This window comes from Sceloporus undulatus, chromosome 4, assembly GCF_019175285.1.
Source record: "Sceloporus undulatus isolate JIND9_A2432 ecotype Alabama chromosome 4, SceUnd_v1.1, whole genome shotgun sequence".
In the NCBI taxonomy this organism is placed as follows: domain Eukaryota; kingdom Metazoa; phylum Chordata; class Lepidosauria; order Squamata; family Phrynosomatidae; genus Sceloporus; species Sceloporus undulatus.
Window position 1 is genome coordinate 251,373,239 of NC_056525.1, and position 27,064 is coordinate 251,400,302.

At 52.3% G+C, this 27,064-nt stretch overlaps 2 protein-coding genes across 2 annotated transcripts in view; both read right to left on the reverse strand.

Annotated features, from left to right (window-relative positions):
• The window catches only part of LOC121928655 (piwi-like protein 1), a 48,201-nt gene extending 29,904 nt beyond the window's left edge, over positions 1-18,297 (reverse strand). Inside the window, 10 exon segments of the mRNA XM_042463667.1 lie at positions 904-1,030; positions 1,910-2,021; positions 4,250-4,447; positions 10,592-10,672; positions 11,459-11,580; positions 12,331-12,545; positions 15,187-15,312; positions 15,835-15,952; positions 16,671-16,764; positions 18,160-18,297. Coding sequence (XP_042319601.1) covers positions 904-1,030; positions 1,910-2,021; positions 4,250-4,447; positions 10,592-10,672; positions 11,459-11,580; positions 12,331-12,545; positions 15,187-15,312; positions 15,835-15,952; positions 16,671-16,754 — 1,183 coding nt within the window. The 5' untranslated portion in view covers positions 16,755-16,764; positions 18,160-18,297.
• Positions 1-27,064, reverse strand: part of GRINA (glutamate ionotropic receptor NMDA type subunit associated protein 1) — a 595,197-nt gene that overhangs the window by 495,084 nt on the left and 73,049 nt on the right. The gene's annotated exons all lie outside the window — the stretch shown is intronic.

Here is a 27,064-nt window from a genome sequence, read left to right on the forward strand (position 1 = left end):
CCTACTAGCAACAAAATGCTGCTTTGCAAAGGTTAGACACCCCCTCCCCCAAAATGTGCCTCCTTCTCTTTTTATGGTGTCCTTCCCTGTCCGTCCGTCCGTCCTGGCCTTCCTCTCCAGCCCCACTCCTCCCTCGCTCTTCCCCTTCCAGGCAGCAAGGCCTTTCCTCCCTCTACTTCTCTCAGAGGCTTGAGTTTGGGACCCTACACATGGGAACGCCACATAGGGCTGTTTAGAGACCCTCTGGAGGGAGATTATATCCCAGTCCTAACTAAAGGCTCTGCAACCTAGTGACTGAAGACAGGCTACAGACTATTGTTAGTATGTTGGACCACACCGTGTCTTAAACAAAAGGAAAATATTTTGAGTGACAGGTGTCATGTACTTTATGAGACAGATACAGGCAGCCGAGTCATGGGCGATGGCAGGAGGCAAAGTTGTGACCTAAAGTAATGACCCAGAACCAGCCTCCAGTGTAAGTGAGCTAACAAACTGGTCACGTATGGGCAAGCGTGGAGGTATAGTTGGAGTAGTTGGTTGGAAGCTGATGAAGTCAGAGTGTGTATGGATCCTGTATTGCACAGATCGCAACTGAAGATAAAGCTTCCAGAACTTTGGATGAACCACTCACTAGGTCTGTGGGTCTTATTCTGTGTGTGAAAGGTGTGTCAGAGCATTGCCAGCACTGACGGCTGGTAGTTTGCTTTTGTGGTTTCTGCTGCAGCTGCTGCAATATCGTTTGGCTGCCTCTGGGCTGGTTTGTCCCCAGATAGTCCCAGAGGTTGGCTTTTCCTCTCGCCAACACCATGAACTAACATTTATTTCTCTACTTTGAAGAGAAAACACTCCCTTCCTAGGCTCCCTCTTGCGAGATGTAGAGAGTTCTCTTCTGAGAAACGATACCTGTCAGGTAGCAGAGTTCAGGGATAAGTACTAATACTCCCGGCACAACTCCGCCTGGGCCTCGCCTCCTTTTTGGCTGACTGATCAAGACTGGCTGATTCAAATCAGTGATTTCTTGGCTGTATTGCTGCATTAAAAGTATTGAAGGTCACTGGAAAATATTTCTCTTGCAAACATTTGGCTATGATATTAGAAACAGCTTTACAAGACCCCCAAAGAAGTATGCTTCTCAGCGCCATCAATTCTGACACAAGTTGCTAAGTGTTACCAACGTCTGCATTTCTGGACACCAGAGTAGTGGGGAGTTGTAACAATCCAGAAGGGGATGGCAAATCCAACATGGGGTTGCCATGTAGAGTAGCAGTCAGTCCTATGTTTCTCCTCAGCTGCTATACCCCATGCGCTGCCCTGGCGTTTGAATGAGCAGCAAACACGGACATCGTTGCCATTCCCTGCATCAGCAGGTGCAAAGAAGAGGACAGGAGGTGACATAACTCAGGACCAAAGCATCAACTCTGCCTGCAGATGAAGCCTAGGCAGGGAAAGGAACAATCTCTGAAGCCTGGATGGGCTGCTGCCAGTCTGTGTCAACAAGACTGAGCTAGATGGACCACTGCTCTGACCCTGCATAAGGTCCACTAGATTCCAGAATGGCCTAGTGGGAATCATGAGGCCCTCCAGACGCGGCTGGACTGCAAACCGCAATGGCTCTGGCCATGGGGAAGTCAATGGTAAGGAAGGCTGAGAGACCTGCAGCCCCATCCTTGCTCTACAATGTTCCCAACACTGTGGACATTCACTCTGGGCCCTAATAAAGGATGTTCATTCTCAGAGGTACCTCTGGCAGGCTCTTTATTTATTGCTTTCAAGAAAGCATGGAGGGATCACAAGTATTTACCTACAGACTGAAAAATCAAGATAGTCTTGCCATATAGCAAATGTCCAAGTCCCTTGCCTTGTTTACAAAATCTAAATACAATACATATTTTAAAACGACATTTCATACCAGTTTGTAGTAGTCCACAAAGGTGATTTCAGATCCATCTGCTTTCGTGAACGTATCTTGAGGATTGGAATCCCAAGCAATATCGTCAATCCGGTATGTTTTGTTGTTATACCTGGTCAAGTTTTAAAAATTTACTAACCTATTTTAGGATTTCTTTTCAAAGAAAAATCATTTAAATCTCTGTGAGTAAAAAAAATATTGCAAGAATACTTAAATCTCCTCTTCTAAACTGGCTAGAGTTGAAACCGAGAGGCAGGAACTTAGAAGCTGCAGCCACATGAAAGGAATGAAGTTTGCACAGCTTGCACACAACTCCAGAGTAGGGAGAAGGTGACGCACAACAGACCTTTTAGGCCCCAAAGCAGTTCTTTTAAGTGCAGCACTGGTCACTGGCCATAAACGTGGCTGCGAAGAAGACCCACGAAGGGGTCACCCGCCACCCTCCAGCAACGCAGAGGCCATAAGAGCTAAACTTTGCAACGCCTTGACCCCTAAAAGCTGTTCCTCCAAGTCCTTTCTGCAGCGGAGCACAAAACAAAGAGGGATGGGGGGGGGGGGAGATTAAGCCCTCTCCAGTTAAGAAAGTAGCTTTGGGTGTGTTAGCCACTGCCTGGCGCAGCCTGAATGCTTCCTCTTCTGGCCCTTTGCTGGTCACTTGATGAAGAGGAGCACCCTTTGGGTCCCGTTGGTCAGCTAACTGCAAATCCATCTCGCCGTAGCTTTGTCTAGCCCACATCTTACGGGCTTGTTTGCAAGGATATTGTTGGCTGCAACATGCCAAACAAAAAAAGTGCCAGTGGAATGGCACAACTGAGAAGTCAAGACAAGACCTCCGTCAGGAGCTTCGTGCTGTTCATACAGTTGCAAAGTTTAGACTGTGAGGCCCCTGCCTGGCTGGGCAGCAACCGATGAAAACCCACTCCTGAACATCTCCTTCCCCATACAAAGGATCAACAAGCATCATACAGCAGACACAGTACCTTTTACTATTTGGTTCATGGGAGGGCAATCTCCCCACAGACCCTAGCAGCCCCTTCTCTCCAATCAGTTGTTGAGGATAAGGAGCTATTTGGAAACTGGACACAGCAGTGAAACAAATGTTGGTTTGCAACCCAGGCCAGGTTTCACACACCTGAAAGCTGTCACTCTGGGGCAAACCAGAAACCCACCCCTTGCCCTGATGAAGCCCAAAGGCCCTGCCAGTCCCAACTGGAATCTGCCTCCAGGGCTGGAAACCGCTCCTGTCAGAAATGCCCTGCATTCATTTATTCATTTGGGGTTTCTGTCATGAGGGTTATAAGTTTAGGGTTTTGTTTAAATATGATTAGGTTAGGACAGTAGTGGGTTTAATGTGTAATGGGTTAATAGAACATACTAGAAAGTGGTAGACTGATGGTTAGCCTCTGCGCTTGCTTGTTAGGCCTGGAATGCTAGGGAGGGGGAACTAAAACATGAAGGGCCTATTGCTATTGCTCATATGATGTTATGTGAAGGTGTTCATTATACTTAATATGCTGCTGCTATTATATTTCAGATGCTGCTATAGATGTTGGGTTGTGGGAGGATGGGATATATAACTGTGCTTGATTATACTCCTAGGCTGTTAAGGTTCATTCTTACTTAGTCTAGTTGTGGGGAATGTTTATGCTTCAAGGAGATTGTTTTGAGAGCTTGCCAAAGATCCCGGACTGGAGGACATTGCATCTTTGGAAAGAGTCATCCAATTAACTTGCTTTAGTGCTTGATGGGGTGGGTTTGCTTTGTGGGACTATATAAACCATATGTTACTATCCATCTTCATTCCCAACCAAAAAGTCACTTCTGTTGTATAGATCGCTTTTCCCAATGAAGCTGTGACTTGTTGGAAGAGGGGCCTACAGCTCCCGTGCGTTGTGGAAAACACACACTTGGACCAGTCCTCTCTTAAAAGAACCATACTTTAGCCAATACACCTTGATCTACCTATCTGCTTCGTTCTCTTTGCTTTCCTTAATTCCCCAGGGAGTTGGGAGCGTTAGCTGTGCTCCTTGAGCCTCACAATCCCCTTTTGCCTCAAATCTACTGATTTCAAATATGCAGCATTCCAAAAAACAAGAACCAGGCCTGATACAGCGGGACAGAGGAATCCTGTGGCTGTTAGGGAACACTAACAGAAAACTCCTTTGCAGCTTTATACAGCCAAGAAATAACCACATGCAGAGAGGTTTTAGCAGAACTCTTCAGGAAGGAACCCCAAAAGAGCAGGCGAGGGGCGAAGGGCAGGAAAAGCATCTGCACAGTCTAAGAAACGCGGCTTTAATCGCCTCCTCTAAGATTTAAACACCATCCAAAAGGTTTTACCTTGTCAGGACAATCAGGCCGACCAGTTCTTTCTCACATGCTTCCCTGAACCTCTGCTCTTCTACTTGTTCATACAAGGAATACATAAAATCCAGGACAGTCTCACTCCTGAGCACTTTGTGGCTGACGTCTGTGCACAACATGATGCTCGTCTCATACTGCAGAATGGACGTGGTGAAGCCCGGCCAGATCATCAGCCTGCCACAAACAGAAGAAGACAGTGATTCGCAGCTATAATATCTCGACGCAACTCAACACGCGCTCTTTTCATCACAAGTGGACTTCTAGGAGCAGCTACTCATTTCACGTGACCAACCTACTCTTCTGTTTGTGCAACTCAAACACAAAACAACTGAAGATGGTAAATCCCAAACTGGTTGGTTAACTACTGCTTTAAATAGTAACTTGTATAGGGCAGGAATGTGTGCTTCCCCTTCAGAAAAAGCACAGCCTATTCCCAAAATGTCCCCGACAGCCCTCCCTCGCACAAGCCTCCCAAAGACTGTGTCCAGTGGCTTCACTCAGGCCAGCCAAGCGCCTCTCTGTCAAGAAGGACCTCAAATGCAGACATGGCTCTTTGCTGTTAATAATAATAATGATAATGATAATAATATTTATTTATATCCCTCCTCTTCCGCTTTGAGGATCAAGGCGGGTAACAAGCAGAGTTAATACAGTGTACAACAATAACAACAACAAGCCCCAGAAGACCCCGGCCCAAGCCTCCCTCCCAACTATAAAATCAGGCAGTAAGACAGGGTTAAAAAGTACCTAACGATACATCGACATTAAAGACAAGCCACAACTAAGACATATAATAAGAGGAGGGGGATTCAGTTGGTCCTGGACCTTCTCCATCGGGGAAGGCCTGCCTGCCGGAAGAGGAAGGTTCTTGTCGCCTTTTTAAAAGCCTCTCTTCCGGAGGTCATGCCAGGGTTTTGGAGCGGAGGCAGAGAAGGCCCTCCGGGAATTTCACCGCCAGCCTGGTCTTCCTAGATCGCAAGGGCTTTTTCCCGGAGGATCGGAGAGTACGGGAGGATTGTATGGGAAGAGGCAGCCTTCCTTCAAGGAGACCGGACCCAGGCCATGTAGGGCTTTGTAGGTGGTAACCAACTCCTTGTACTGAGCCCGGAAGCTAATAGGCAGCCAAGGTAGAGACTTTAAAATAGGTGTCATGTGGTCGGACTTGGATTTTCCGGCGACCAGTCTGGCTGCCATGTTTTGTATCCGTTGGAGCTTCCGGACGTGGCACAAAGGTTGCCCCATGTAGAGCGCATTGCAGAAGTCAAGGCGAGAGGTTACTAGAGCATCTACAACCGTTTCTAGGTCCCGCTGCTCCAGGGAGGGGTGCAACTGGCGCATCAGCCGAAGCCGATAGCAGGCGCTCCTGGCTGTCGCGTCAATCTGAGAAGACAGCTGAAGCGATGAATCCAGGAGACCCTCCAAGCTGCAGATGCAGTCTTTCAGGGGAAGTGTAACCCCATCTACAACTGGAGAACTTATCTCCGTACCTGGATTGGGGTTACCTATCAGGAGTACCTCCGTTGTATTTGGATTCAGCTGAAGTCTGTTTTCCCTCATCCAATCCATTTCTGACCTCAGGCAGTCGTTCAGGGGCAGATGCCCTCCTTGGTCACTGAAACACTCCGAGACATAGAGAGATAGATCTGGGTGTCTCCGGATGACCTCTCCCAGTGGCTTCCTGTCAATGTTAAACAGCATGGGGGACAGAATGGCGCCCTGAGGGACGCCAGATGTCAGCTCTCTCTTAGAGGAGCATTTGTCCCCCAGCATCATCATCTGCAACCTACCAGAGAGATAGGACCGGAACCACAGCAAAGCAGTGCCCCCGATACCCAATTCCCTCAGGCATTCCAGAAGGATATCCAGAAGGATATCGAAGGCTGCTGACAGGTCCACACTTCCCCTGTTAAACAAAGAACCCATCCAAGAGTCCTCTTTCAAGTGCTGTTCAAGAGGAACCAGGCGGCCACATCAGGTGCTTACCACAAAGGCACATCCTGGGCTGGAAGAGAGGAAGAATCTCCCTACTGCTGCTCAGAACAGGCACCAGCTCCAGCACCAGCAGCATCCACCATTTTGCTTTGTCAGTTTACATCTTGGTCAAGTGGAACAATAGATGGACAAGAAAAACCAGAAACAGACCGTCTTCCTTCTGTCCAAACCGGCCGCCCCCTGAGCACATTCATGCCAAGTACACAGCCTGGCGTCCTGGGGCAGGTGAGAAGGGGCATCTGTGCAGAGTGTCTCAGCCCAGGATTCTCTCTGCCCCATCCAGGATTCGCCCCTTTTCACTCGCTGCCCCTCACTCCTGGAACCTTCTTCCCCCGTGAGACACAAAGGCCCTGATCACTTCTCTAACCAGCTTCAAAACGGAGCTGCAGACCATCCTGTTCAGAGAAGCCTTCCCAGGCATTGCGTGATTGTCGCTTACTATTTGATGTTCTTTTTGTTACCTGTTTTATTGAACCATTTCCTGTATTGCTATGTATTTTATATGCATTACCCTATTATTTCTTAGATTGTACGCCAGAGGCAGGCTTATATATTTGTTTTATTATTATTATTACAACGAGTAATAATGATAATAACAATAACCTAGGAGCTCCCCGTCCAACTGCAAGGGTCAAGGTGGCCACACTCGCTGCCAAAGCATACTCTGCCCAAAGAGAGCATTGGCCAGTCTTCTGCAGTGGGCCCTCCAAGCAGCAGGGGTTTGGTGCCAGGCCCCAACGCGGGCAACTAAAAACCATGGACGGTTGCAGACTGCATTATCAATGGCAGCAATGTGAATGTGTATGCGCCTGTGTGCATCCACATCGCTGCCACTGAATAATACAGGAAGTGGTAACATTTGCAGATTGGAAGCCCGCCAACATAGAGGACCGTCTGTTAATGCCAAATGAAGTCCGAAGCAGTGTCCCAGGTGGCAGCGCAGAGGCAGCCTTCTGGGAAAGAAGCAATGGGTTTGCTTGCTCCACCATCCACCCGCTCTGCCCCCTCCAAAAAGGCCATGCGCTCTCTGCGACAGGAGGCCTTGCGCTCTCGGCCCAAAGCCTGCCGCTCAACTGCTGGAGGGGCTTTCCCCAGCCCCCCCCCCCTTGTACAACCAGAGCACCGGGAGGAGGAACGGGAAGCGTGTTTTCATTCCTTTAGAAGCCATCGGAGCAGGTAGAGAAAAGCGATGGAAGCAGAACCGAAAAGGAGGCTGGAGGGCCAATGATGAGTAGTCCAGGAAAGGGATGAAGAAGAAAACAGCACAAAAATAAAGAACTCTGTCTTCCAAAGAGAAGGCCAACACGAGAACAACAACAACGACAAACAAAAGGAGGGAGAACAGACCTCTGCTCTGCATACAGGCAGAGAAAGAACTGATGAGGAGGCAAGATGGCTGCTGACGGAGCGCTGCCTGCTTCCTAAGGATGCCAGACTTTCCCCGCTTATTCTGGTGCTGGCCGCACAAAACCCGCTCTGTGCGAATCCCTGCCCTCACAGTCCCAGAATGCAACAATACCCTCCTCTTAAAGCCCCTTGTAAAGAGAGCAGAAAACCTTGACTGTGTGCACTAAGGAAGAGTGGGTTGCTTACCAGTAACTGTGGCTATTATCATTGTTACTATTATTATGCTTTATTTATATAGGGCTGTAGATTTGGTTCTTCAAGCGGTGATCTGTGTACACACACATTTGAGACTCTTTGCATCTATGCAGAGCATCTTTGGAAACACCTAGCGCCCTTCCTCTCATGCCAGACATGCTCAGTACGGTCCCCCTTTCAACCCTCCAGCCCCATGTCCCTCGGAGCAGCCAGCCAGCAAGGAAGCCAAGCAGAGCCAGGGAGGGGAGGCGGATGATGGGTTGGAGGGGATTCACAAATGACCACTCAAAGAACCAGAGTTACAGGAAAGCAGCCTGCCTTCTTTCGTCTTTTCCTGTGTTAGCATGAAGAACCATGGAGACAAAGGCCCCCCTCTCTTGCCCCTTTGTGTATGAAGCAGGGTCCAGGTCTTTGGAATCTATTTCCTACTTCTGTATCCTAGACTTTGGGGAAACTGAGCAGGTCAACTTCGGAATACTATACTAAAAGAGAACAGAGTTCACGAAGGGGGGAACGTTCCTTAAAAGTGATGTACTGAAGGCAGAACTTCCAATAGCTCCATTGAGGAGGAAACCTGGGACATGTACAAAGAGACCAGAATGGATGGCTAAAACATTTTCAACTGAGCTAAATTGGGGGGGGGGGGGGGAATCATCAAAGGGGAATTCAAAGAACAGCTAGCGCATGTAGGGGAAACGTCAAAGAACCACAGGACCCAGTCCAACCCCTTTCTTCTTCTGCCATGCAGGAACTCTCAATCAAGGCACCCCACTGACAGAGGGCCATCCAGCCTCTGTTTAAACAGCTCCAAGGAAGGAGACCTCGCCATTCTCTGAGGGAAAGTTCTTCCTAAGATTTCAGGGAAACTCTTTTCCTGTAGTTTGAACCCATTGCTCCATATGCCAGTCTCTGGAGCAGCACATCCTCAAGAGGACACCTTTGAAAACACTTAAACGGGGCTTATCTTATCACCGCTTAACCATCTCTTGCATCCACTGCTCTGGGTCCTGTTCTCTGGAGCAGCAGAAAACAAGCTTGCTCCCTTCTCAAGATGGCATCCCTTCAAGTATTTAATCATCTCGCCTCTTAGCCTTCTCCCAGCAATCCCCGAAGTCTCTCCCCATAGGGCTTCATGGTTTCCAGACCCTTCAGCCTTTTGGTCACCCTCCTCTGGACCCAGGGCTCCAGTTTCCCAACCTCCTTTTTGAATTGTTGTGCCCAGAACTGGACACAGCATTCTTGCAGGTGGGGCCTGGCCAAAGCAGAGTATTACAAAGCACTATTCCTCCCCTTGATCGAGCCAGAAAAGCTCAAGTGCAGAATGAGCCCAGGCTGCTAGAGAGGTAGGTCATGTCTGTTTCAAAAGGAAGACCAAGAGGGAGAAAAGGGGGAGCTGCTCAGCGCCTTCTTGGCCTCCCTCTTTTTTTATTTATTAAAAATACATACAACAATAACAAATACTGTAAGTAAAAGAAACCCACACGCAACGCACAACGCACAACACACAGGGCCAGGTATACATACGTAACATGTCATTTTTACTTGTCATGACTTGCCTTTCTTTTTATTCCTTATCTATTTCCTCTCTTTCCCCTTTATTTGCCTCGGTCTTCCTTGAAAAGGAGAAGAGTGTTCAACCCCGGGGGAAATGGAGCAGAGGATGCAGTACAGGAAAACCTGGCTCAAGTCTCAAGGGCCAGATGGACGGCGGCATCCAAGAGATCTAGCCCTACAAGTTTTCAGAGAGGATCCCATGTGTGTGAATCACAGAGACAACAAAGAAGGACGTTCACTCCTGGTCCACGCAAGAAGGGGACAGCGTATGCCACCACTCCATCATTGTGCCCACCATCTGGTGATATGAGAGCCCTGTTAAATATTTGAAGGCATGTCATATTGAGGCTCAAGCAATATGTGTTCTGCTGCTCCAGAGAATAGGACCCAATGGAGCAATGGATGCAGGCTCCAGGAAAAGAGATTCCAGCTCAACATTAGGAGGAACTTCCTGGGAGTAAGTTCCTCTAACACACTCTTCCTCAGTGGAGATTTTAGTGGAGTCTCCTTCCTTGGAGGTCTTTAAACAGAGGCTGAAGGGCCATCTGTCAATGGAGATAACTTGATTGAGAGTTCCTGCATGGCAGAAGGAGGTTGGACTGGATCAGGCCCTTGTGCTCTCTTCCAACTCTGATTCTATCTCCAGTCACACAGCCTTTCAAGGGGAGCTTCCTCCCTCGTATTTGATGGGACTAATACTTTGCTAGAGTTGTCATCACTGCGCTTTTGTTGTACCCAACAATGCGTGATGCAATGAGACGCAGCACATCAGCATCTCCAAAGATGCAAGGTACCTTTACACACAGAGGATAGAGACATTCTAAGTATATGATTTAAGAAAACTCTTAACGTATGCTAAAGCCATTTACTAGTTGTGTGGAAACCTTTACGCATGACACTTCAATATTAGACTGCTTAATAGCAAAAGCAAGTACGTTTCTATACTTATCCGTGAACTAGCACTCTCTAAGCAGATTACAATCTGTAAGCCAACTGCCCCAACAATCTGGGTGCTCATTTAACCGACCTCCAGAAGGATGGGAGGCTGAGCGGACCTTGGAGCCCTGCCTAGGGTCACACTCACAACCTTGTGGGTGCAGGACCGCCATTGAGCCACTGCGCCACCACGGCTCCATATTAAAATCTGATGTTCCAGCCCTGTTTTATTACCTGTGCTTTGGAATACTGATTGGGTCAGTTGGATTGTAATAATTGCGTCCAATTTGCTGCAAATTCATTATTTTCAACAGTCTGAAAAAGAAAAACAACAACGTAGGACTGATTAGATAACATGTGGTTACCGAATCCAAAGAAACTGGCATGAGAAATGCTGTGATGGCTTGGTTAAGGATTGGCTGCCAATTTCTGGCCATCCCTCTCAGGCAGTGGAGGTGGACCGACAGCTGGCAGCCAGCCCCACATCTTTTTTTGAACGTATTTCTTAGCCCAGAACAAAACCCAGCCCACGCCGTAAGGGGCAGTACCATTGTTTTGGACCCCTCCCAGCTGTTTTTGGACCACGGCAGGTCTTTGCATCACAAAGAATCCAATTAGAAGTTGAGTTTCCCTTTGTGTCCTTGTTAAATAAAGACTTCTCCTAGACTTACGCAGCGGCCCAGGGGGACCCAAAATGTAGAGCTCGATGTTGTGGTCGATTAACAAGTGCCAACTGGAAAGTTGGGAGTGGGCAACAAAGAGCAGTCCACTCATTGCTGAATGCCTCCTCACATCGGTGCTTGGCACTGTTGCCAACAGAAAGAGGAAAGGCATTCCAGCTTCCATCATGGAACAAGGAGCAAAGGCTCTCGGAAAAGGGAGCTACTTTTCACCAGAAGCAACAAAGAGAAATATGGTTCCCTGCTGCCTGAAAGCAGCAAGAGCAACTCACCTGGAGGACACATCGCTCCATCCAAACCCACAGAGCAATCTACTGAGAACATTCAAGAGAGTCTGAAAAAGTGGTTCTGAATCAGCATAAAGCAAGCCCATTATTAGCAAGAATTTCTTTAACAGGGAATCTGTATGTCAAAAGCCTACCTCTTAAAAATAATGTTGTAAAACTGTAAGCAAGTTGGTGAAGTAGACGGCAACTCGTTGGTTAAGGTGATGGTAACCTTCACAGTCTCTCCCTGCCGGGTCTGACTGACCACTTCAGTAACCTAAAGAAGGGTAACAGCAGCAGCAGCAGCAGCAGTTTCATTTATACACTTGATGAACTGGCAAATTTTAACGCCATCCCTAATGCCTCCGAATAAACATATATCCAGAGATGTCAGTCATTTGCGTCTGTTGCCACTCTCCCCGAAACACTTTAAAGGCCACATGGAAACACAAAGCCTCGATCAAGACTGCGCTCCTAGAAGACTGGCTTCTCGACTTCTGACCTGGGGATTTGGGGTGTGACTCTAGCCAGTCTTTGCCTGCACAGGCACACAGTGGCTTCAACCAGAGGCCACAAGGAAAGGGAGAGCTGTTTTGAGAGCCCAGGCTGAGAGCTGGGCTGGCAAGCATGCTCTGTGTTTGGGGCAGTGCGCTTTCCTTGGCCACGGGGGCTTCTTCTGCACAGAGGAAGTGAGACACTGGACATTATCCAACGAGCCTTGGCCCCGCCTGGCTCTCGTCGCAACTGAGTGATTGAAAAGACATCCCAGTTTGGGAACGGTGGGGCTTGTTGCGTCTCTGAGGGTCCCTGCCTTGGCTCTCTTCCTCATTCCCCCGTAACTCCTCCAGCCAAAAGAGGAACGGCTGCCTCCTCTCCCCTGCCTTTCCTGTTCTAACCTTTTGACTACTCACAGGCTGACAAAAGGAGGCTTCAAGATTAGTTAAATTGATCACTTTGGGGTCACTCTTTATGTGGCAGGCTGCTCTTCTGCTGAATTAGACTCTCAACTTTTTAACAGGCAGCATACCTTGTTTTTCATTTTCTTTGGCAGAAACAAGATGGTCCCGTCAAACGCACGCGTCCTTCCAATTATATCCTCATGTTGGAAAAGCAAAGCCGAACGAAGACGCCGTGACTCCATTTGTGGATTGTAGTCAATGTGATACTGATACAAGGCCCACTGAGGTCGTGAAGTCAGTCGGAAATGGTTTGTGCTTAATTTTATTACGTTACCTGAAACACCTGAAGAAACACAACCAATGCCTATTAGTTAGTGCATTTCAACAGCTTTGTCATCAACCACCTAAGCATCTCGTTGCTAGACATAGCAACGCAGCCAATATTTCGCCTTCTTCCGCTCCTTGAGAAATACTAGACAGTGACTGCCATCTGGTACCCAAGTGAGAAGCACACTAGAGATATTTGAAAGGATGTCATACTGAAGACGGAGCAGCTCCTGAGAATAGGAGATGGGGCAATGGATTCAAGCTACAGGAAAGGAGATTCCAACCCAAACTTTCTCAGGAAGAATGTCTTGAAGGCAAGAGCTCATCAACTGTGGAAGACACTGCTGCCTTGGAGCAGTGGTTCTCAGCCTTCCTAAGGCTGCAACCCACAGGTTGAGAACCACTGCCTTAGAGGGTGCTCCGCTCTCCTCCTTTGGAGGCTGTTTTAAAGCAGAGGCTGGATGGCCATCTGTCAGGGCTACTTGGGCTGGGATTGGACTGGATGGCTCTCAGGGCCTCCTCCAACTCTGATTCTATGATTTCATGTCTCTATACTAATGCTCAGAGCAGGAGAAATAAACAAGATAAAGTGAAGTCGAAGGCTTTCATGGCTGGCATCCATAGTTTTTTGGGTTATGTGGCCATGTTCCAGAAGAGTTCATTTGCGACATTTCACCAGCATCTGTGGCTGGCATCTTCAGAGAATGCTGGCATGGAAGAGAGGGGTATATACACACATATACACAACACTGTGTGACCCTTGTATGAGAGGAAGTGGTTTACATGTTAATCTGTTAAAAATGAAATGCACAGATATAAGATGGGAGACACCTGGCTTGAGGAAACTTATAGCTGTGAAGGGGATCTAAGAGTTCTAGTAGACCACAAGTTGAACATGAGTCAAGAGTGTGATGCAGCAGCTAAAAAGGCCAATGCGATTCTAGGATGCATCAATAGGGATATGGTGTTTCAATCAAGGGAAGGAATAGCGCCTCTCTATTCTGCTTTGGTCAGAGCTCAACTGGAATAATCCTGTGTCCAGTTCTGGGTCTCACAATTGAAAAAGGACATTGAGAAACTGGAGCTGTGTGTCCAAAGGAGGGCGACTAAGATGGTGAAGGGTCTGTAAGCCATGAAACCTTATGAGGAAAGACTTAGGGAGCTGGGAATGTTTAGTCTGGAGAAGAGAAGGTTAAGAGGTGATATGATAACCCTGTTTAAGTATTTGAAGGGATGTCATATTGAGGAGGGAGCAAACTTGCTTTCTGCTGCTCCAGAGACTAGGACACAAAGGAGCAATGGATGTAAGCTCCAGGAAAAGAGATTCCACTTAAACATTAGGAGGAACTTTGGGGCAGTAAGAACTGTTCAACAGTGGAAGGGATGTCATGATGAAGATGGAGCCAGCTTGTTTTCAAGTGCCTGAGAGACTAGAACATGAGTCAAGGGATTCAAAGGGAAAGGAAGGCGATGTCACCTAAACCTGAGGAAGAACTTTCTGACCATGAGAGCTGTTCCAAATGTGGAAGAGCTGCCTTGAAGGACGATGGATTCTGCTTCTCTGCAAGTCTGAAGAAAAGGTTGGACAATTGTCTCTCAGGAGCACTTTGAGCATGGTGTGAATTGGGGGCATACTCATCAAATTTGCAGATGACACCAAATTAGGAGGAATAGCTAATACTCCAGAGGACAGGATCAAGATTCAAAATGATCTGAATAGACTGGAAAGCTGGGCCAAAGCTAACAAAATGAAATTCAACACGGAGAAATGAAATGCACAGATATAGGATTATGGGGGACACCTGGCTGAACGAAAGACTTATCCGTGTGAAAGGGATCTAGGAGTCCAAGGAGACCACAAGTTGAACATGAGTCAAGAGTGTGATGCGGCAGCTAACAAGGCCAATGCGATTTTAGGCTGCTTCAATAGAAGTATAGTGTCTAGATCAAGAGAAGTAATAATGCCACTGTATTCTGCTTTGGTCAGGCCTCACCTGGAATATTGTGTCCAGTTCTGAGCACAATTCAAAAAGGACATTGAGAAACTGGAGCCATGTGTCCAAAGGAGAGCAACTAAAATGGTGAAGGGTCTAGAAACCATGCCCTATAAGGAACGACTTAGGGAGCTGGGGATATTTAGCCTGGAAAAGAGAAGGTTAAGGGGTGCTATGATAGCCCTGTTTAAATACTTGAAGGGATGTCATATTGAGGAGGGAGCAAGCTTGTTTTCTGCTGCTCCAGAGAACAGGACCCAGAACAATGGATGCAAGCTACAGGAAAAGAGATTCCACTTAAACATTAGGAGGAACTTCCTGAGAGTAAGGGCTGTTCGACAGAGGAACACACTCCTTCCTCGGAGTGTAGTGGCGTCTGCTTCTCTGGAGGTCTTTAAGCAGAGGCTGGATGGCCATCTCTCAATGGGGATGCTTTGATTTGGATTTCCTGCATGGCAGAAAAAGGGGGTTGGACTGGATCAGGGCCCTTCTTGGGGTCTCTTCCAACTCTACGATTCTATGATTCTATGTGTGCCTACCTGGCATTGGTTGGACAACGGCCCTTGTAGCCCCTTCCGATTCTATGATTCTATGAAACGGATTTTCATTGATTAGTGCAAATATCTGCACACATTCAAAATGTACATCAGAAGAATCACATACCTATTTTGGCATCTTTGACATGTTCCATCGACTGGCGAGTATTTACACCAAGGTCATTGTAATTTCTGCGGCATCCACCTCTCTCCCCTAAAGTCATTTCTTGAAATCCAGCTGAAATAGCAAGTTCTGGAATTTGAAGAGAAAACAGTTATAACCTGCGCTTGCTGCTGACTGTTAAGAGAAAGAAAAGGAACCTATTACTGTCCTTGAGAGGGAAGCAGGCCAGCACTGAAGTTCCCTCCAAGTCAGGTATCTCAGAGCACTACTACGAGTTCAAAGCTGATTTCCACAGCAAGCCAATGCTGAGGGTGGCGAAGTACGCTCAGCAGGAAAACGTGCGCATAGGGACGCAGTTCTAGCTCTACTTGTACTACGTTTTAACAGTTTGGATGATATTAAAGTCATCAAGAATACTGTATGCTCATGAATTCAAAGAGAAAGTGTACCTTAACTTCATGACGACCAAGAAAGTTCCTTCCACTGCGATGGCAGCAAACACGCCATGCAGCTCAACAGCAGAGACTTTGTCAAGGAGCGTTCCTCCTTCTCTGACAATGCCAATGTAACTCACCTGAATCACCTACAGGCCAAGCTCCAAACAGTGTGCAGAGAGCAGGGCCGTCCCAGGATGGCACTGCTCCATCTTACCGTGTGACGGTGCAACAGGTCCTCCCCGCTGGCGCCCACGCCCGATCAGCAACCCCTCTCCCATCGACTCTGACTGAGGCGGCTCAGGCCTGGTGGTTCCGTGGCCGGCTGGCTGAACCTAGATGCAAAGGAGATTGGTGACAATGACCTCACGGCTACAGGGTTGGATGGGTTATTAAGGCAAGCGCCGCACGGGGGACTTGAGACTGGGACACAAAAGGAAGACTCACACAGGATCCAGGGCACTGAGTACCTAGTCCCTGATGAGAGAGAAAGTGGTGCGCTTGCACTGTGGGGATCGGTGTTGCTTGACAGCAGTGCTTAGAGGCTTCTGCGGGCATTTTTGTTTGTCTCCCTGCAGCAGACATAGTCAGGCGAGGGGACTCTGCTGAGCCCCTGACATGGCTGAGGGCAGAGCTTCCAGGCGCTGGTTGTGTACATCTCAGGACAGAGGAGAGGCTGGACCTCTGTCCTGGGGCCAGCACTGACTGTCTGGCTGCACCATCCAGAGGCTTGTCTTGGTGTTTGGCCTGCCTTGCTAAGAATGCACAGGGCCACAGGTGGGGGCTTCTGCTGAGCCGCTGGCTTGCTTGGGCACCTGCCTCCGTTTCTGAAGTGGGGCGAACAGGAAGTGCTTTGCGCACACTGCAAAGGCCATGGGTGGGAAGGAGCTGGTGCATGGCCCAGGAAGGGAGAGGGAAGGGATAGGTTGCCCTGAGTCTGTGAGACCTGAGCAGGGCATCTCTCATTCATAGCGTCGCCATAAGTCAAAGTCGACCTGACAGTTGTTAGCAAGAGAAACCACTTCTTCCGAAGCCAAAGCTCTGAGCACTTACAGTGGCTGCTCCAACGCTGGGCGCTGCAGTGGCCTGCTGGGCCCGGGCTCTGCCCCTGGCTCTGGCTCTGGCTCTTCCAGACATGGCTCTCCAACTGCAATGACAAGGCAAGCCCCCTAAGGACAGTAGTACGTCTTCTTCCGGCAGGCCTTCCCAGACTGACCACGGCCAGAAGCCATTCAACCCACCCTCCTCACCCGCCCATTGTGCAAGACTTTTGATGTAGTCTTACATCTATTTTAACCAGGTGTTATTGTTTAATGTTAAACCGAGAGCAAGGATTGCTTTATCGTTGTAGCCCACCTCGGTCCCCAAAACGGAAGAGGTGGGAATTCCTATTTCGACATCTACTACACCCGAGATAAAAACTACCCAGCATTCAATAGACTAAAACCACCTTGCGCTGCTACCTCTATTGCAGCTGCTGGACTGGGCCAAACCCTTCCAGAAGATGCTAAGAGGATGCGGGTGGATCCTGAGCCATTACGGAGGTTATTATGACCAGGGAGATAGCACCAGAGGGATCTCCCTTTCTAAGGCCTGAAAGGTGGCGGTGGATCAGGCAAGAGAGAGCACCTGGCGGCGCTGCTTTCTGAAGACCAAACCTATGCTGTTTCCTTTCTTTGGGGGCTGAGAGGCTGGCTGGGCTTGGGCTCTGGCAGAATGAGGCTGGAGCTGGAGAAGAAGGGCAAGGGCAGCAGAGCCCTACAGAACCACCCCAGGAGCCCATTCTCCCCAAAGCGGCCCCTGGCTGGAAGGAATTGGAGACGGCTCTCTCTTGATGCACAATGGCCATGTGGCTCCTCCAAGGATCCCTTCCATTCATTCAGGCCAACGTTTCAGCTCAAGGGCTCTTCCTCTTAGACCCAAGGCGAGGGAAGAGGGCCACTTGCCCGGCTACAAGCCTGGGCTGCCGTGGGGGGGGGGGGGGTTGGTGGGGCGGGCGGCGCCAGGGCTAAGAGGGCGCTGCTGGAGAAGGCTCCGGGAGAAGAGCGCCAGAATCGGTCTCCTGAGAGAGAGTCCGGGGAAAGGCTTGGCAGCAGACCGACGACGATCGGAAACCCCTGAAAGGGGAAGCTTGGCCCCGGGAGCTCAGGCCGGCGGCGCTGGGGACGGAGAGACCAGGGGCCGCTTGCCCAAGGGGAGAGGAGGCCGGCCGGCCGGTGGGAGGGAGCCCGGGAAGCCTCCTCCGCCCGCCCGCCCGCCCGCCGGACTGCGACCCCGGGGCCCCTGGCGCTGGCCCCAGGCAGGGAAAGGGAAGGAAGGGGAGGAGGAGGGCCCCGTCCTCAGCTGGAGGGAGCGCCGGCCGAGGAGCCAGTCGCTCGGGACGGGAGCAGGCAGGCAGGCAGGCAGGCCACTCGAAAGCCTGGCCCGCAAGCCAGGGCCGGCAGAGGCCGGGGAGCGAAGGAGAGACCCTGCCCTCCTCGCCAGGCAAAGCCCCTTCGCCTCCTGAGAAGACGGGAAAAGCCCGCAGGGAAAGCGGCCTTACTCCTTCCGAACTGACCGCCGCGCGGAAGAGAGAAAACCCTCCCTCCAACGCCCAACAAGACCACGACGCCGCGCCTCACGAGGAGAAACACGCGGCTAACGGCCGCTTCAGGCGCTTTTAAACTGGGGCCAGTCCAATCACTCCCACAGCGCAGGATCCATCCGCGCCACAGGAGAGGAAAGGGAAAGGAAAGGAGGCCCTGCTCGCTCGCGCGACCAATCTCTCGCTAACTCTCTCTCGGCTCCGGCCTTCCGTCTGTCAGTGGCCTCAGATTCCGCCAACTGACGGAAAGGGGGCGTGGCCTCGTTCTTCTTACCCCTCCGCCGTCTCCCTCCGCACGGCGCCTCCTCCTCGCCTCCGTCACGCGCCAGAAGGAAAAAGCGCGGGAGGAAGACGGGGCCTCCGCCTCTCCGCCGGACACGTGACCGCCGCCAGCCTCCCCCAAACCTACCCGGCAACAAGTGACACGGCTATTCCCGCCTCCTTGGTGCTTCGATTGGCCCAGCTTTGGCATGTTGGGCGCCTAGCGGCCAGGCCCGCTCTCCCATTGGCTAGCAGGGGACGCGTGGGCGGGGCAAACACGCAAAGCTTGGCCCTGAGGAGGACGAGAGGGACCGTTTTCCTGCTCCGACCTCGGAAGGCCCTCAAATGAGAGTGACTGAAGGGGGAAGGCCGAGCATCCCCCTGCGGAGCAAATGAGGCTTCCTCTCGGAAGAGTGCCGCCATTACATCGCCCTTAAGAACAATGTCACCAAGCGCCCCTGGAAATGCCGAAGCCTGGGCGGCTCCCTGTGTCCACGGCTGCCTCCCCAGAGAGGCCTCGGGCGGAAGGTCCAGCGCCGCCCTCCGCTCCTTTATCTCTCTAGGAGCCTCTGCATTCCTCCGGGGCAGAAGAAGAAAGGGACCGGGCTGCCTTTGCCTTCAGGGGCCCCTTCCTCCTCTAGGACCCTCTGCATTCCTTCGGGGCAGAAGAAGAAAGGGCTGCAGTTGCTTCAGGGGGGCCCCTTCCTCCTCTAGGACAAGGACCTCTGGGCATTCCATTCGGGGGCCAGAAGAAAGAAGGAGACCGGGCTGCCCTTTGCCTTCAGGGCGCCCTTCCTCCTCTAAAGGGACAGCACTGCTGCCCATTCCTTCGGGGCAGAAGCAAAGAAGAAGAAAGGGACCGGGCTGCCTTTGCCTTTCAGGGGCCCCTTCCTCCCTCTAGGCGACACTTCTGCATTCCTTCTGGCGCCGGTAAAGAAGAAAGGGACCGGGCTGCCTTTTTGCCTTCAGGGGCCCATTCCTCCTCTCTCAGGACCCTCTGCATTCCTTCGGGTGGCCAGAAGAAAGAAACGGGACCAGGGGGTTCCTTTGCGCATTCAGGTGCGCGCCCTTCCTCCCTCTAGGACGCCTCTGGCATTCTTCGGGGCAGAAGAAGAAAGCTGACCGGGCTGCCTTTGCCTTCAGGGCCCTTTCTCTGCTTAAGGAGCCTCTTCGATTGCCTTCGCGGGGCAGAAGAAGAAGAAAGCTGGACCGGGCTGCCTTGGGCCTTCAAGGGTGCACCGTTCCTCCTCTAGACCCTCTGCATTCCTTCGGGGGGCAGAAGAAACGACGAAAGGTCGGACCGGGCTTTGCCTTTGCCTTCGCGGTCCCCTTCCCCTCTAGGAAGGGGACCGGGCTGCCTTTGCCTCAGGGGCCCCTTCCTCCTCTAGGAAGCCTCTGCATTCCTTCGGGGCAGAAGAAGAAAGGGGACCGGGCTTGCCTTTGCCTTCAGGGGCCCCTTCCTCCTCTAGACCCTCTGCATTCCTTCGGGGCAGAAGAAGAAGGACCGTCTGCTTTGCCTTCAGGGCCCCTCCTCCTCTAGGGCCCCTCCGCATTCCTTCGGGGCAGAAGGAAGAAAGGGACCGGGCTGTTCGCCTTTGCCTTCAGGGGCCCCTTCCTCCTCTAGGAGCCTTCTGCATTCCTTCGGGGCAGAAGAAGAAAGGACCGGCTGCCTTTGCCTTCAGGGGCCCCTTCCTCCTCTAGGAGCCTCCCTGCATTCCTTCGGGGCAGAAGAAGAAAGGGGACCGGGCCTGCCTTTGCTTCATCAGGGGCCTTCCTCCTCCTAAGGACCTCTGCATTCCTTCGGGGCAGAAGAAGAAGGGAACCGGGCTGCCTTTGCCTTCAGGGGCCCCTTCCTCCTCAGGAGCCTCTGCATTCCTTCGGGGCAGAAGAAGAAAGGGACCGAGGGCTGTCCTTTGCCTTCAGGGGCCCACTTCCTCCTCGAGGAGCCTCTGCATTCCTTCGGGGGCAAGAAGAAGAAAGGGACCGGGCTGCCTTTGCCTTCAGTGGCCCCTTCCTCCTCTAGGACCCTGCTCATTCCTTCGGGGCAGAAGAAGAAAGGGACCGGGCTGCCTTTGCCTTCAGGGGCCCCTTCCTCCTCTAGGAGCCTCTGCATTCCTTCGGGGCAGAAGAAGAAAGGGGACCGGCTCTGCCTTGCCTTCAGGGGCCCCTCCTCTCTAGGACCCTCTGCATTCCTTGCGGGGCAGAAGAAGAAAGGGACCGGGCTGCCTTTCCTCAGGGGCCCCTTCCTCCTCTAGGACCCTCTGCATTCCTGCGGGCAGAAGAAGAAAGGGGACCGGGCTGCCTTTGCCTTCAGGGGCCCCTCCTCCTCTAGGACCCTCTGCATTCCTTCGGGGCAGAAGAAGAAAGGGGACCGGCTGCCTTTGCCTTCAGGGGCCCCTTCCTCCTCTAGGACCCTCTGCATTCCTTCGGGGCAGAAGAAGAAAGGGGGACCGGGCTGCCTTTTGCCTTCAGGGGCCCCTTCCTCCTCTAGGACCTCTGCATTCCTTCGGGGCAGAAGAAGAAAGGAACGGGCTGCCTTTGCCTTCAGGGCCCCTTCCTCCTCTAGGACCCCTGCATTCTTCGGGGCAGAAGAAGAAAGGGGACCGGGCTGCCTTTGCCTTCAGGGGCCCCTTCCTCCTCTAGGACCCTCTGCATTCCTTCGGGGCAGAAGAAGAAAGGGGACCGGGCTGCCTTTGCCTTCAGGGCCCTTCCTCCTCTAGGAGCCTCTGCATTCCTTCGGGGCAGAGAAGAAGGGACCGGGCTGCCTTTGCCTTCAGGGGCCCTTCCTCCTCTAGGACCCCTGCATTCCTTCGGGGCAGAAGAAGAAAGGGCACGGGCTGCCTTTGCCTTCAGGGCCCCTTCCTCCTCTAGGAGCCTCTGCATTCCTTCGGGGCAGAAGAAGAAAGGGGACCGGGCTGCCTTTGCCTTCAGGGGCCCCTTCCTCCTCTAGGAGCCCTCTGCATCCTTCGGGCAGAAGAAGAAAGGGACCGTCTGCCTTTGCCTTCAGGGGCCCCTTCCCCTCTAGGAGCCTCTGCATTCCTTCGGGGCAGAAGAAGAAAGGGGACCGGGCTGCTTTGCCTTCAGGGGCCCCTTCCTCCTCAGGACCCTCTGCATTCCTTCGGGGCAGAAGAAGAAAGGGACCGGGCTGCCTTGCCTTCAGGGGCCTTCCTCCTCTAGGACCCTCTGCATTCCTTCGGGGCAGAAGAAGAAAGGGACCGGGCTGCCTTTGCCTTCAGGGGCCCTTCCTCTCTAGGACCCGCTGCATCCTTCGGGACAGAAGAAGAAAGGGGACCGGGCTTTGCCTTTGCCTTCAGGGGCCCCTTCCTCCTCTAGGACCCTCTGCATTCCTTCGGGGCAGAAGAGAGAAAGGGGACCGGGCTGCCTTTGCCTTCAGGGGCCCCTTCCTCCTCTAGGACCCTCTGCATTCCTTCGGGGCAGAAGAAGAAAGGGACCGGGCTGCCTTTGCCTTCAGGGGCCCTTCCTCCTCTAGGACCCTCTGCATTCCTTCGGGGCAGAAGAAAGAAAGGGACCGGGCTTGCCTTTGCCTTCAGGGGCCCTTCCTCCTCTAGGACCTCTGCTTCTTTCGGGGCAGAAGAAAAGAAAGGGACCGGGGCTGCCTTTGCCTATCAGGGGCCCCTTCCTCCTCTAGGACCTCTGCCTTCCTGTCGGGCAGAAGAAGAAAGGGACCGGGCTGCCTTTGCCTTCAGGGGCCCCTTCCTCCTCTAGGACCCTCTGCATTCCTTCGGGGCAGAAGAAGAAAGGGACCGGGCTGCCTTTGCCTTCAGGGGCCCCTTCCTCCTCTAGGAGCCTCTGCATTCCTTCGGGGCAGAAGAAGAAAGGGGAACCGGGCTGCCTTTTGCCTTCAGGGCCCCTTCCTCCTCTAGGAGCCTCTGCATTCCTTCGGGGCAGAAGAAGAAAGGGGACCGGGCTGCCTTTGCCTTCAGGGGCCCCTTCCTCCTCTAGGAGCCTTCTGCATTCCTTCGGGCAGAAGAAGAAAGGGGACCGGGCTGCCTTTGCCTTCAGGGGCCCCTTCCTCCTCTAGGACCTCTGCATTCCTTCGGGGCAGAAGAAGAAAGGGACCGGCGCTGCCTCTTGCCTTCAGGGGCCCCTTCCTCCTCTAGGACCCTCTGCATTCCTTCGGGGCAGAAGAAGAAAGGGACCGGGCTGCCTTTGCCTTCAGGGGCCCCTTCCTCCTCTAGGACCCTCTGCATTCCTCGGGGCAGAGAAGAAAGGGACCGGGCTGCCTTTGCCTTCAGGGGCCCCTTCCTCCTCTGAGGACCCTCTGCATTCCTTCGGGGCAGAAGAAGAAAGGGGACCGGTCCTGCCTTTGCCTTCAGGGGCCCCTTCCTCCTCTAGGACCTCTGCATTCCTTCGGGGCAGAAGAAGAAAGGGACCGGGCTGCCTTTGCCTTCAGGGGCCCCTTCCTCCTCTAGGAGCCTCTGCATTCCTTCGGGGGCAGAGAAGAAGGGACGGGCTGCCTTTGCCTCAGGGGCCCCTTCCTCCTCTGGAGCCTCTGCATCGCGAGGGAAAGAAAAAGGGGACCGGGCTGCCTTTGCCTTCAGGGGCCCCTTCCTCCTCTAGGAGCCTCGCATTCCTTCGGGGCAGAAGAAGAAAGGGACCGGGCTCTGCCTTTGCCTTCAGGGCCCCTTCCTCCTCTAGGAGCCTCTGCATTCCTTCGGGGCAGAAGAAAAAGGGACCGGGCTTGCCTTTGCCTTCAGGGGCCCCTTCCTCCTCTAGGACCCTCTGCATTCCTCGGGGCAGAAGAAGAAAGGGACCGGGCTGCCTTTGCCTTCAGGGGCCCCTTCCTCCTCTAGGACCCTGCATTCCTTCGGGGCAGAAGAAGAAAGGGGACCGGGCTGCCTTTGCCTTCAGGGCCCTTCCTCCTCTAGGACCTCTGCATTCCTTCGGGGCAAGAAGAAGAAAGGGGACCGGGCTGCCTTTGCTTCAGGGGCCCCTTCCTCCTCTAGGACCCTCTGCATTCCTTCGGGGCAGAAGAAGAAAGGGACCGGGCTGCCTTTGCCTTCAGGGGCCCTTCCTCCTCTAGGACCTCTGCATTCCTTCGGGGCAGAAGAAGAAAGGGACCGGGCTGCCTTGCTTCAGGGGCCCTTCCTCCTCTAGGACCCTCTGCATCCTTCGGGGCAGAAGAAGAAAGGGGACCGGGCTGCCTTTGCCTTCAGGGGCCCCTTCCTCTCGAGGACCCTCTGCCTCCTTCGGGCGAGAAGAAGAAAGGGACCGGGCTGCCTTTGCCTTCAGGGGCCCTTCCTCCTCAGGACCCTCTGCATTCCTTCGGGGCAGAAGAAGAAAGGGGACCGGGCTGCCTTGCCTTCAGGGGCCCCTTTCCTCCTCTAGGACCCTCGTGCATTCCTTCGGGGCAGAAGAAGAAAGGGGACCGGGCTGCCTTTGCCTTCAGGGCCCCTTCCCTCTCCAGGACCCTCGCATTCCTTCGGGGCAGAAGAAGAAAGGGACCGGGCTGCTTGCCTTCAGGGGCCCTTCCTCCTCTAGGAGCCTCTGCATCCTCGGGGCAGAAGAAGAAAGGGACCGGGCTGCCTTTGCCTTCAGGGGCCCTTCCTCCTTAGGACCCTCTGCATTCCTTCGGGGCAGAAGAAGAAAGGGGACCGGGCTGCCTTTGCCTTCAGGGGCCCCTTCCTCCTCTAGGACCCTCTGCATTCCTTCGGGGCAGAAGAAGAAAGGGACGGGCTTGCCTTTGCCTTCAGGGGCCCCTTCCTCCTCTAGACCCTCTGCATTCCTTCGGGGCAAGAAGAAGAAAGGGACCGGGCTGCCTTGTCTCAGGGGCCCCTTCCTCCTCTAGGACCCTCTGCCTTCCTTCGGGGCAGAAGAAGAAAGGGGATCGGGCTGCCTTTGCCTTCAGGGGCCCCTTCCTCCTCTAGGACCCTCTGCATTCCTTCGGGGCAGAAAGAAAGAAATGGCCTGGCCCTTCCCTACAACGTTGCGTGAAATGCGCTAACGGAGTAGATTTGCAAACCAATAATGCCCAAGCTGTAGAGTTTGCAAATGCTCTTCCCAATAGAGCAATAAAGGGATGAAAGCTGAACGCTTTTGTTTTTGGTCTGTCCCTTGCCTTGGCTTCCAGGCTGTGAGCCTGTTGATCCCTTCCTCAGGATCAGTGCCTTCCAAGTCGAGAGGACCCCACAAGATCAGGCAGGCTTTTCTCCCGAAGGAGGCACATAACAACCCTGCAGGCCATAAGCCTCAGGGGAAGGTCTGGGCAGGCCCCTCTGGATCAGTCTTCCAAGAGCACTTCTGCCATCAAGACACTGTCCTTGAACCAAGGCTTCCTCCAGGCCTTTTGGCACTTGCTGCCTATAGTCCTCTCCTTCCTGGGCCCAGAGCGCACTGCGGTGGCCAGTGCACTGCTAGAGGCCAGGCACGATTGTGAGGTCGTGGGCCATGATTGTGTGTGTCACGCTGGCTTGTCTCATGGAGGCAGGTGGGCATTGGTCCAGAAAGGCCCGAGAGGTCAAACTGCCATTCATTGCCAGGCCAGGCCAACCCCATATTGACCTGCCAGAGACAATGGACTTCTCTGCGGAAGGTAATTCCTTCTCTGGCCGTAGTTCGGACTCCCCTCCGGGACAGCCATTCTTTAAGTGGAGTCGAAGGCTTTCGTTTTTGGTGGGTTTTTCAGGGGGTCTCTGTGAATGCCATGTTCTAGGAGAGTTTTTCCTCCTGACGGTTTGCAAGCAAGCATCTGTGGCTTTGGCATCTTCAGAGAATCCTGGCAAACATCAGGAATGCCTTCTAGAACATGGCATTCACAGAGCCCAAAACAAACCACCCAACCCCATTTCTTAAGCTTTTCCTCAGCTATGCAGGCAAAGGCCTATAAAGCGCCTGCCGGTTCCCTTGAGGAATCCTTTGGCGGCCCCTCAGCCGCCCTAGGATTTGAACCTGGTCCCCGGTTGCCCCTTCCTTTCCTCAGCCTGCTTCTCTCTCTCTCTCTCTCTCTTCTCTCTCTCTCCATAGACCACTGCATTCTCTTCTGAAGACTTTGGGGCATACTTTTGACATTAAGGCTGTGGTTTTATAACTGCTGCCGTCTTTTGGTGTCGCTGCGCAGATGGGGTTTATATGGACCGTTTCCAATTTCGGCCACTGTTTTGTTTTCCATATCTGTTGGCATATTTTGGTTAGCGCTGGATGTGATTCTGTTTGTGTGGCCTGGAGCAGTTCAGTGGGGATATCGCCTGCTCCTGGTGATTGTTCTTGCCAGTTTCTTGCCACTTCCACTTCTCCCAAAGTGGAAGGGGTTCGTCTTCATATGATTCTTCGTTATATGTGCATTCATCAAGCGTGTCTTGATTTCAGTAAGGCCTTCTGCAAGGCCCCCATGACATTCCGCTGAGGAGCTGGTAAAATGTGGGCAGACAAGGCAGCTGTTAGGTGGATTGGTCAATTAGTAAGCTAATTTGCCCACAACAGTCTGGGTCCTCATTTTAGCTCCCTCCTCGGAAGGATGCAAGCCTGAGTCGCAGCTTGGGCCCTTTTGCTGGTCTTGAACTCGCAACCTTATGGTTTTGAGTGAATGGCTGAGTACACGGCATTGAACCACTGCGCCATATGACTTCCTGGATCTGGGACTATACTTCTATTGATGCAGCCTAGGATTGCATTGGCCTTTTTAGTTGCCACATCGCACTGTTGACTCATGTTCGAGTTTGTGGCTACTTGGATGGACTCCCAGACCCCATCACACGTAAAGGGCCTCCTTAAGCCAAGTGTCTCCCGTGATCCTCTATCTGTGCATTTCATTTCCCCGCCCTAAGCACACTGCCTTACATTTCTCTGTGCTGAAATTCATTTTGTTAGTCTTGGCCCAGTTCTCCGATCTGTTAGGATCTGTTGTGGGTTCCGATTCTCAGAAATCAGTGAGTGGAAAGAGTCCTGTTCCTTGGCTCCAGGGAAGGGCTGTTGGTGGAGGCACCTGAGATTGCCATGTTTCACTTTGGGTCCTAGGGCAATTGCTGACAAAGGGATCAGGGTGTCTCTGCTGGCATTTTCAGGCCAGACTCATCAGAGGCAATGGGCTTCTTCTGGGGAAGGTCATTTCTGGGCCAGTGCTGAAGGAGGGGCAGGTTTGCCCTGGCAGTAGTTGGACTCCTCTCCAGGACGGTCAGATGCGTTCCCCATCTCTCTAAGCTTTCCCTAGCCTTTGAGTCAAAGGCCTTGCTAGAGTTTACAAAGCACATGTGCTTTTCTTCTGGAATTCCCGCCATCTCTTTTTCTGTCGCTCTTCTATGTGTGTTGCTCCATCACCTTTCTGTTTCTTCTGTATGGTTTAGTATGTTCCTCTTCGGATCGTGGAGCATACGCACCTTGGTTCGGCTTTCCCTCGAGTGTGCGGATCTTGCAGGAAGCCAAAGCCTGGGAACAGACCTGCCTCCTTTACTCCGGGGCAGACTTTGAGGCCTTTAAAATGCCAGCCTTCCGTCAGCAAGCTGGACATGCCCAGCTCCTGCAACTCCATGATTCCACCATTCCATCCAACCTCTCTTCAAAATACCTGGGACACCTGGTTAAATCAATAATTAATTAATAATAATTGGTTTTATTTATATACCGGCGCTATTCCAAAGTCATAGCG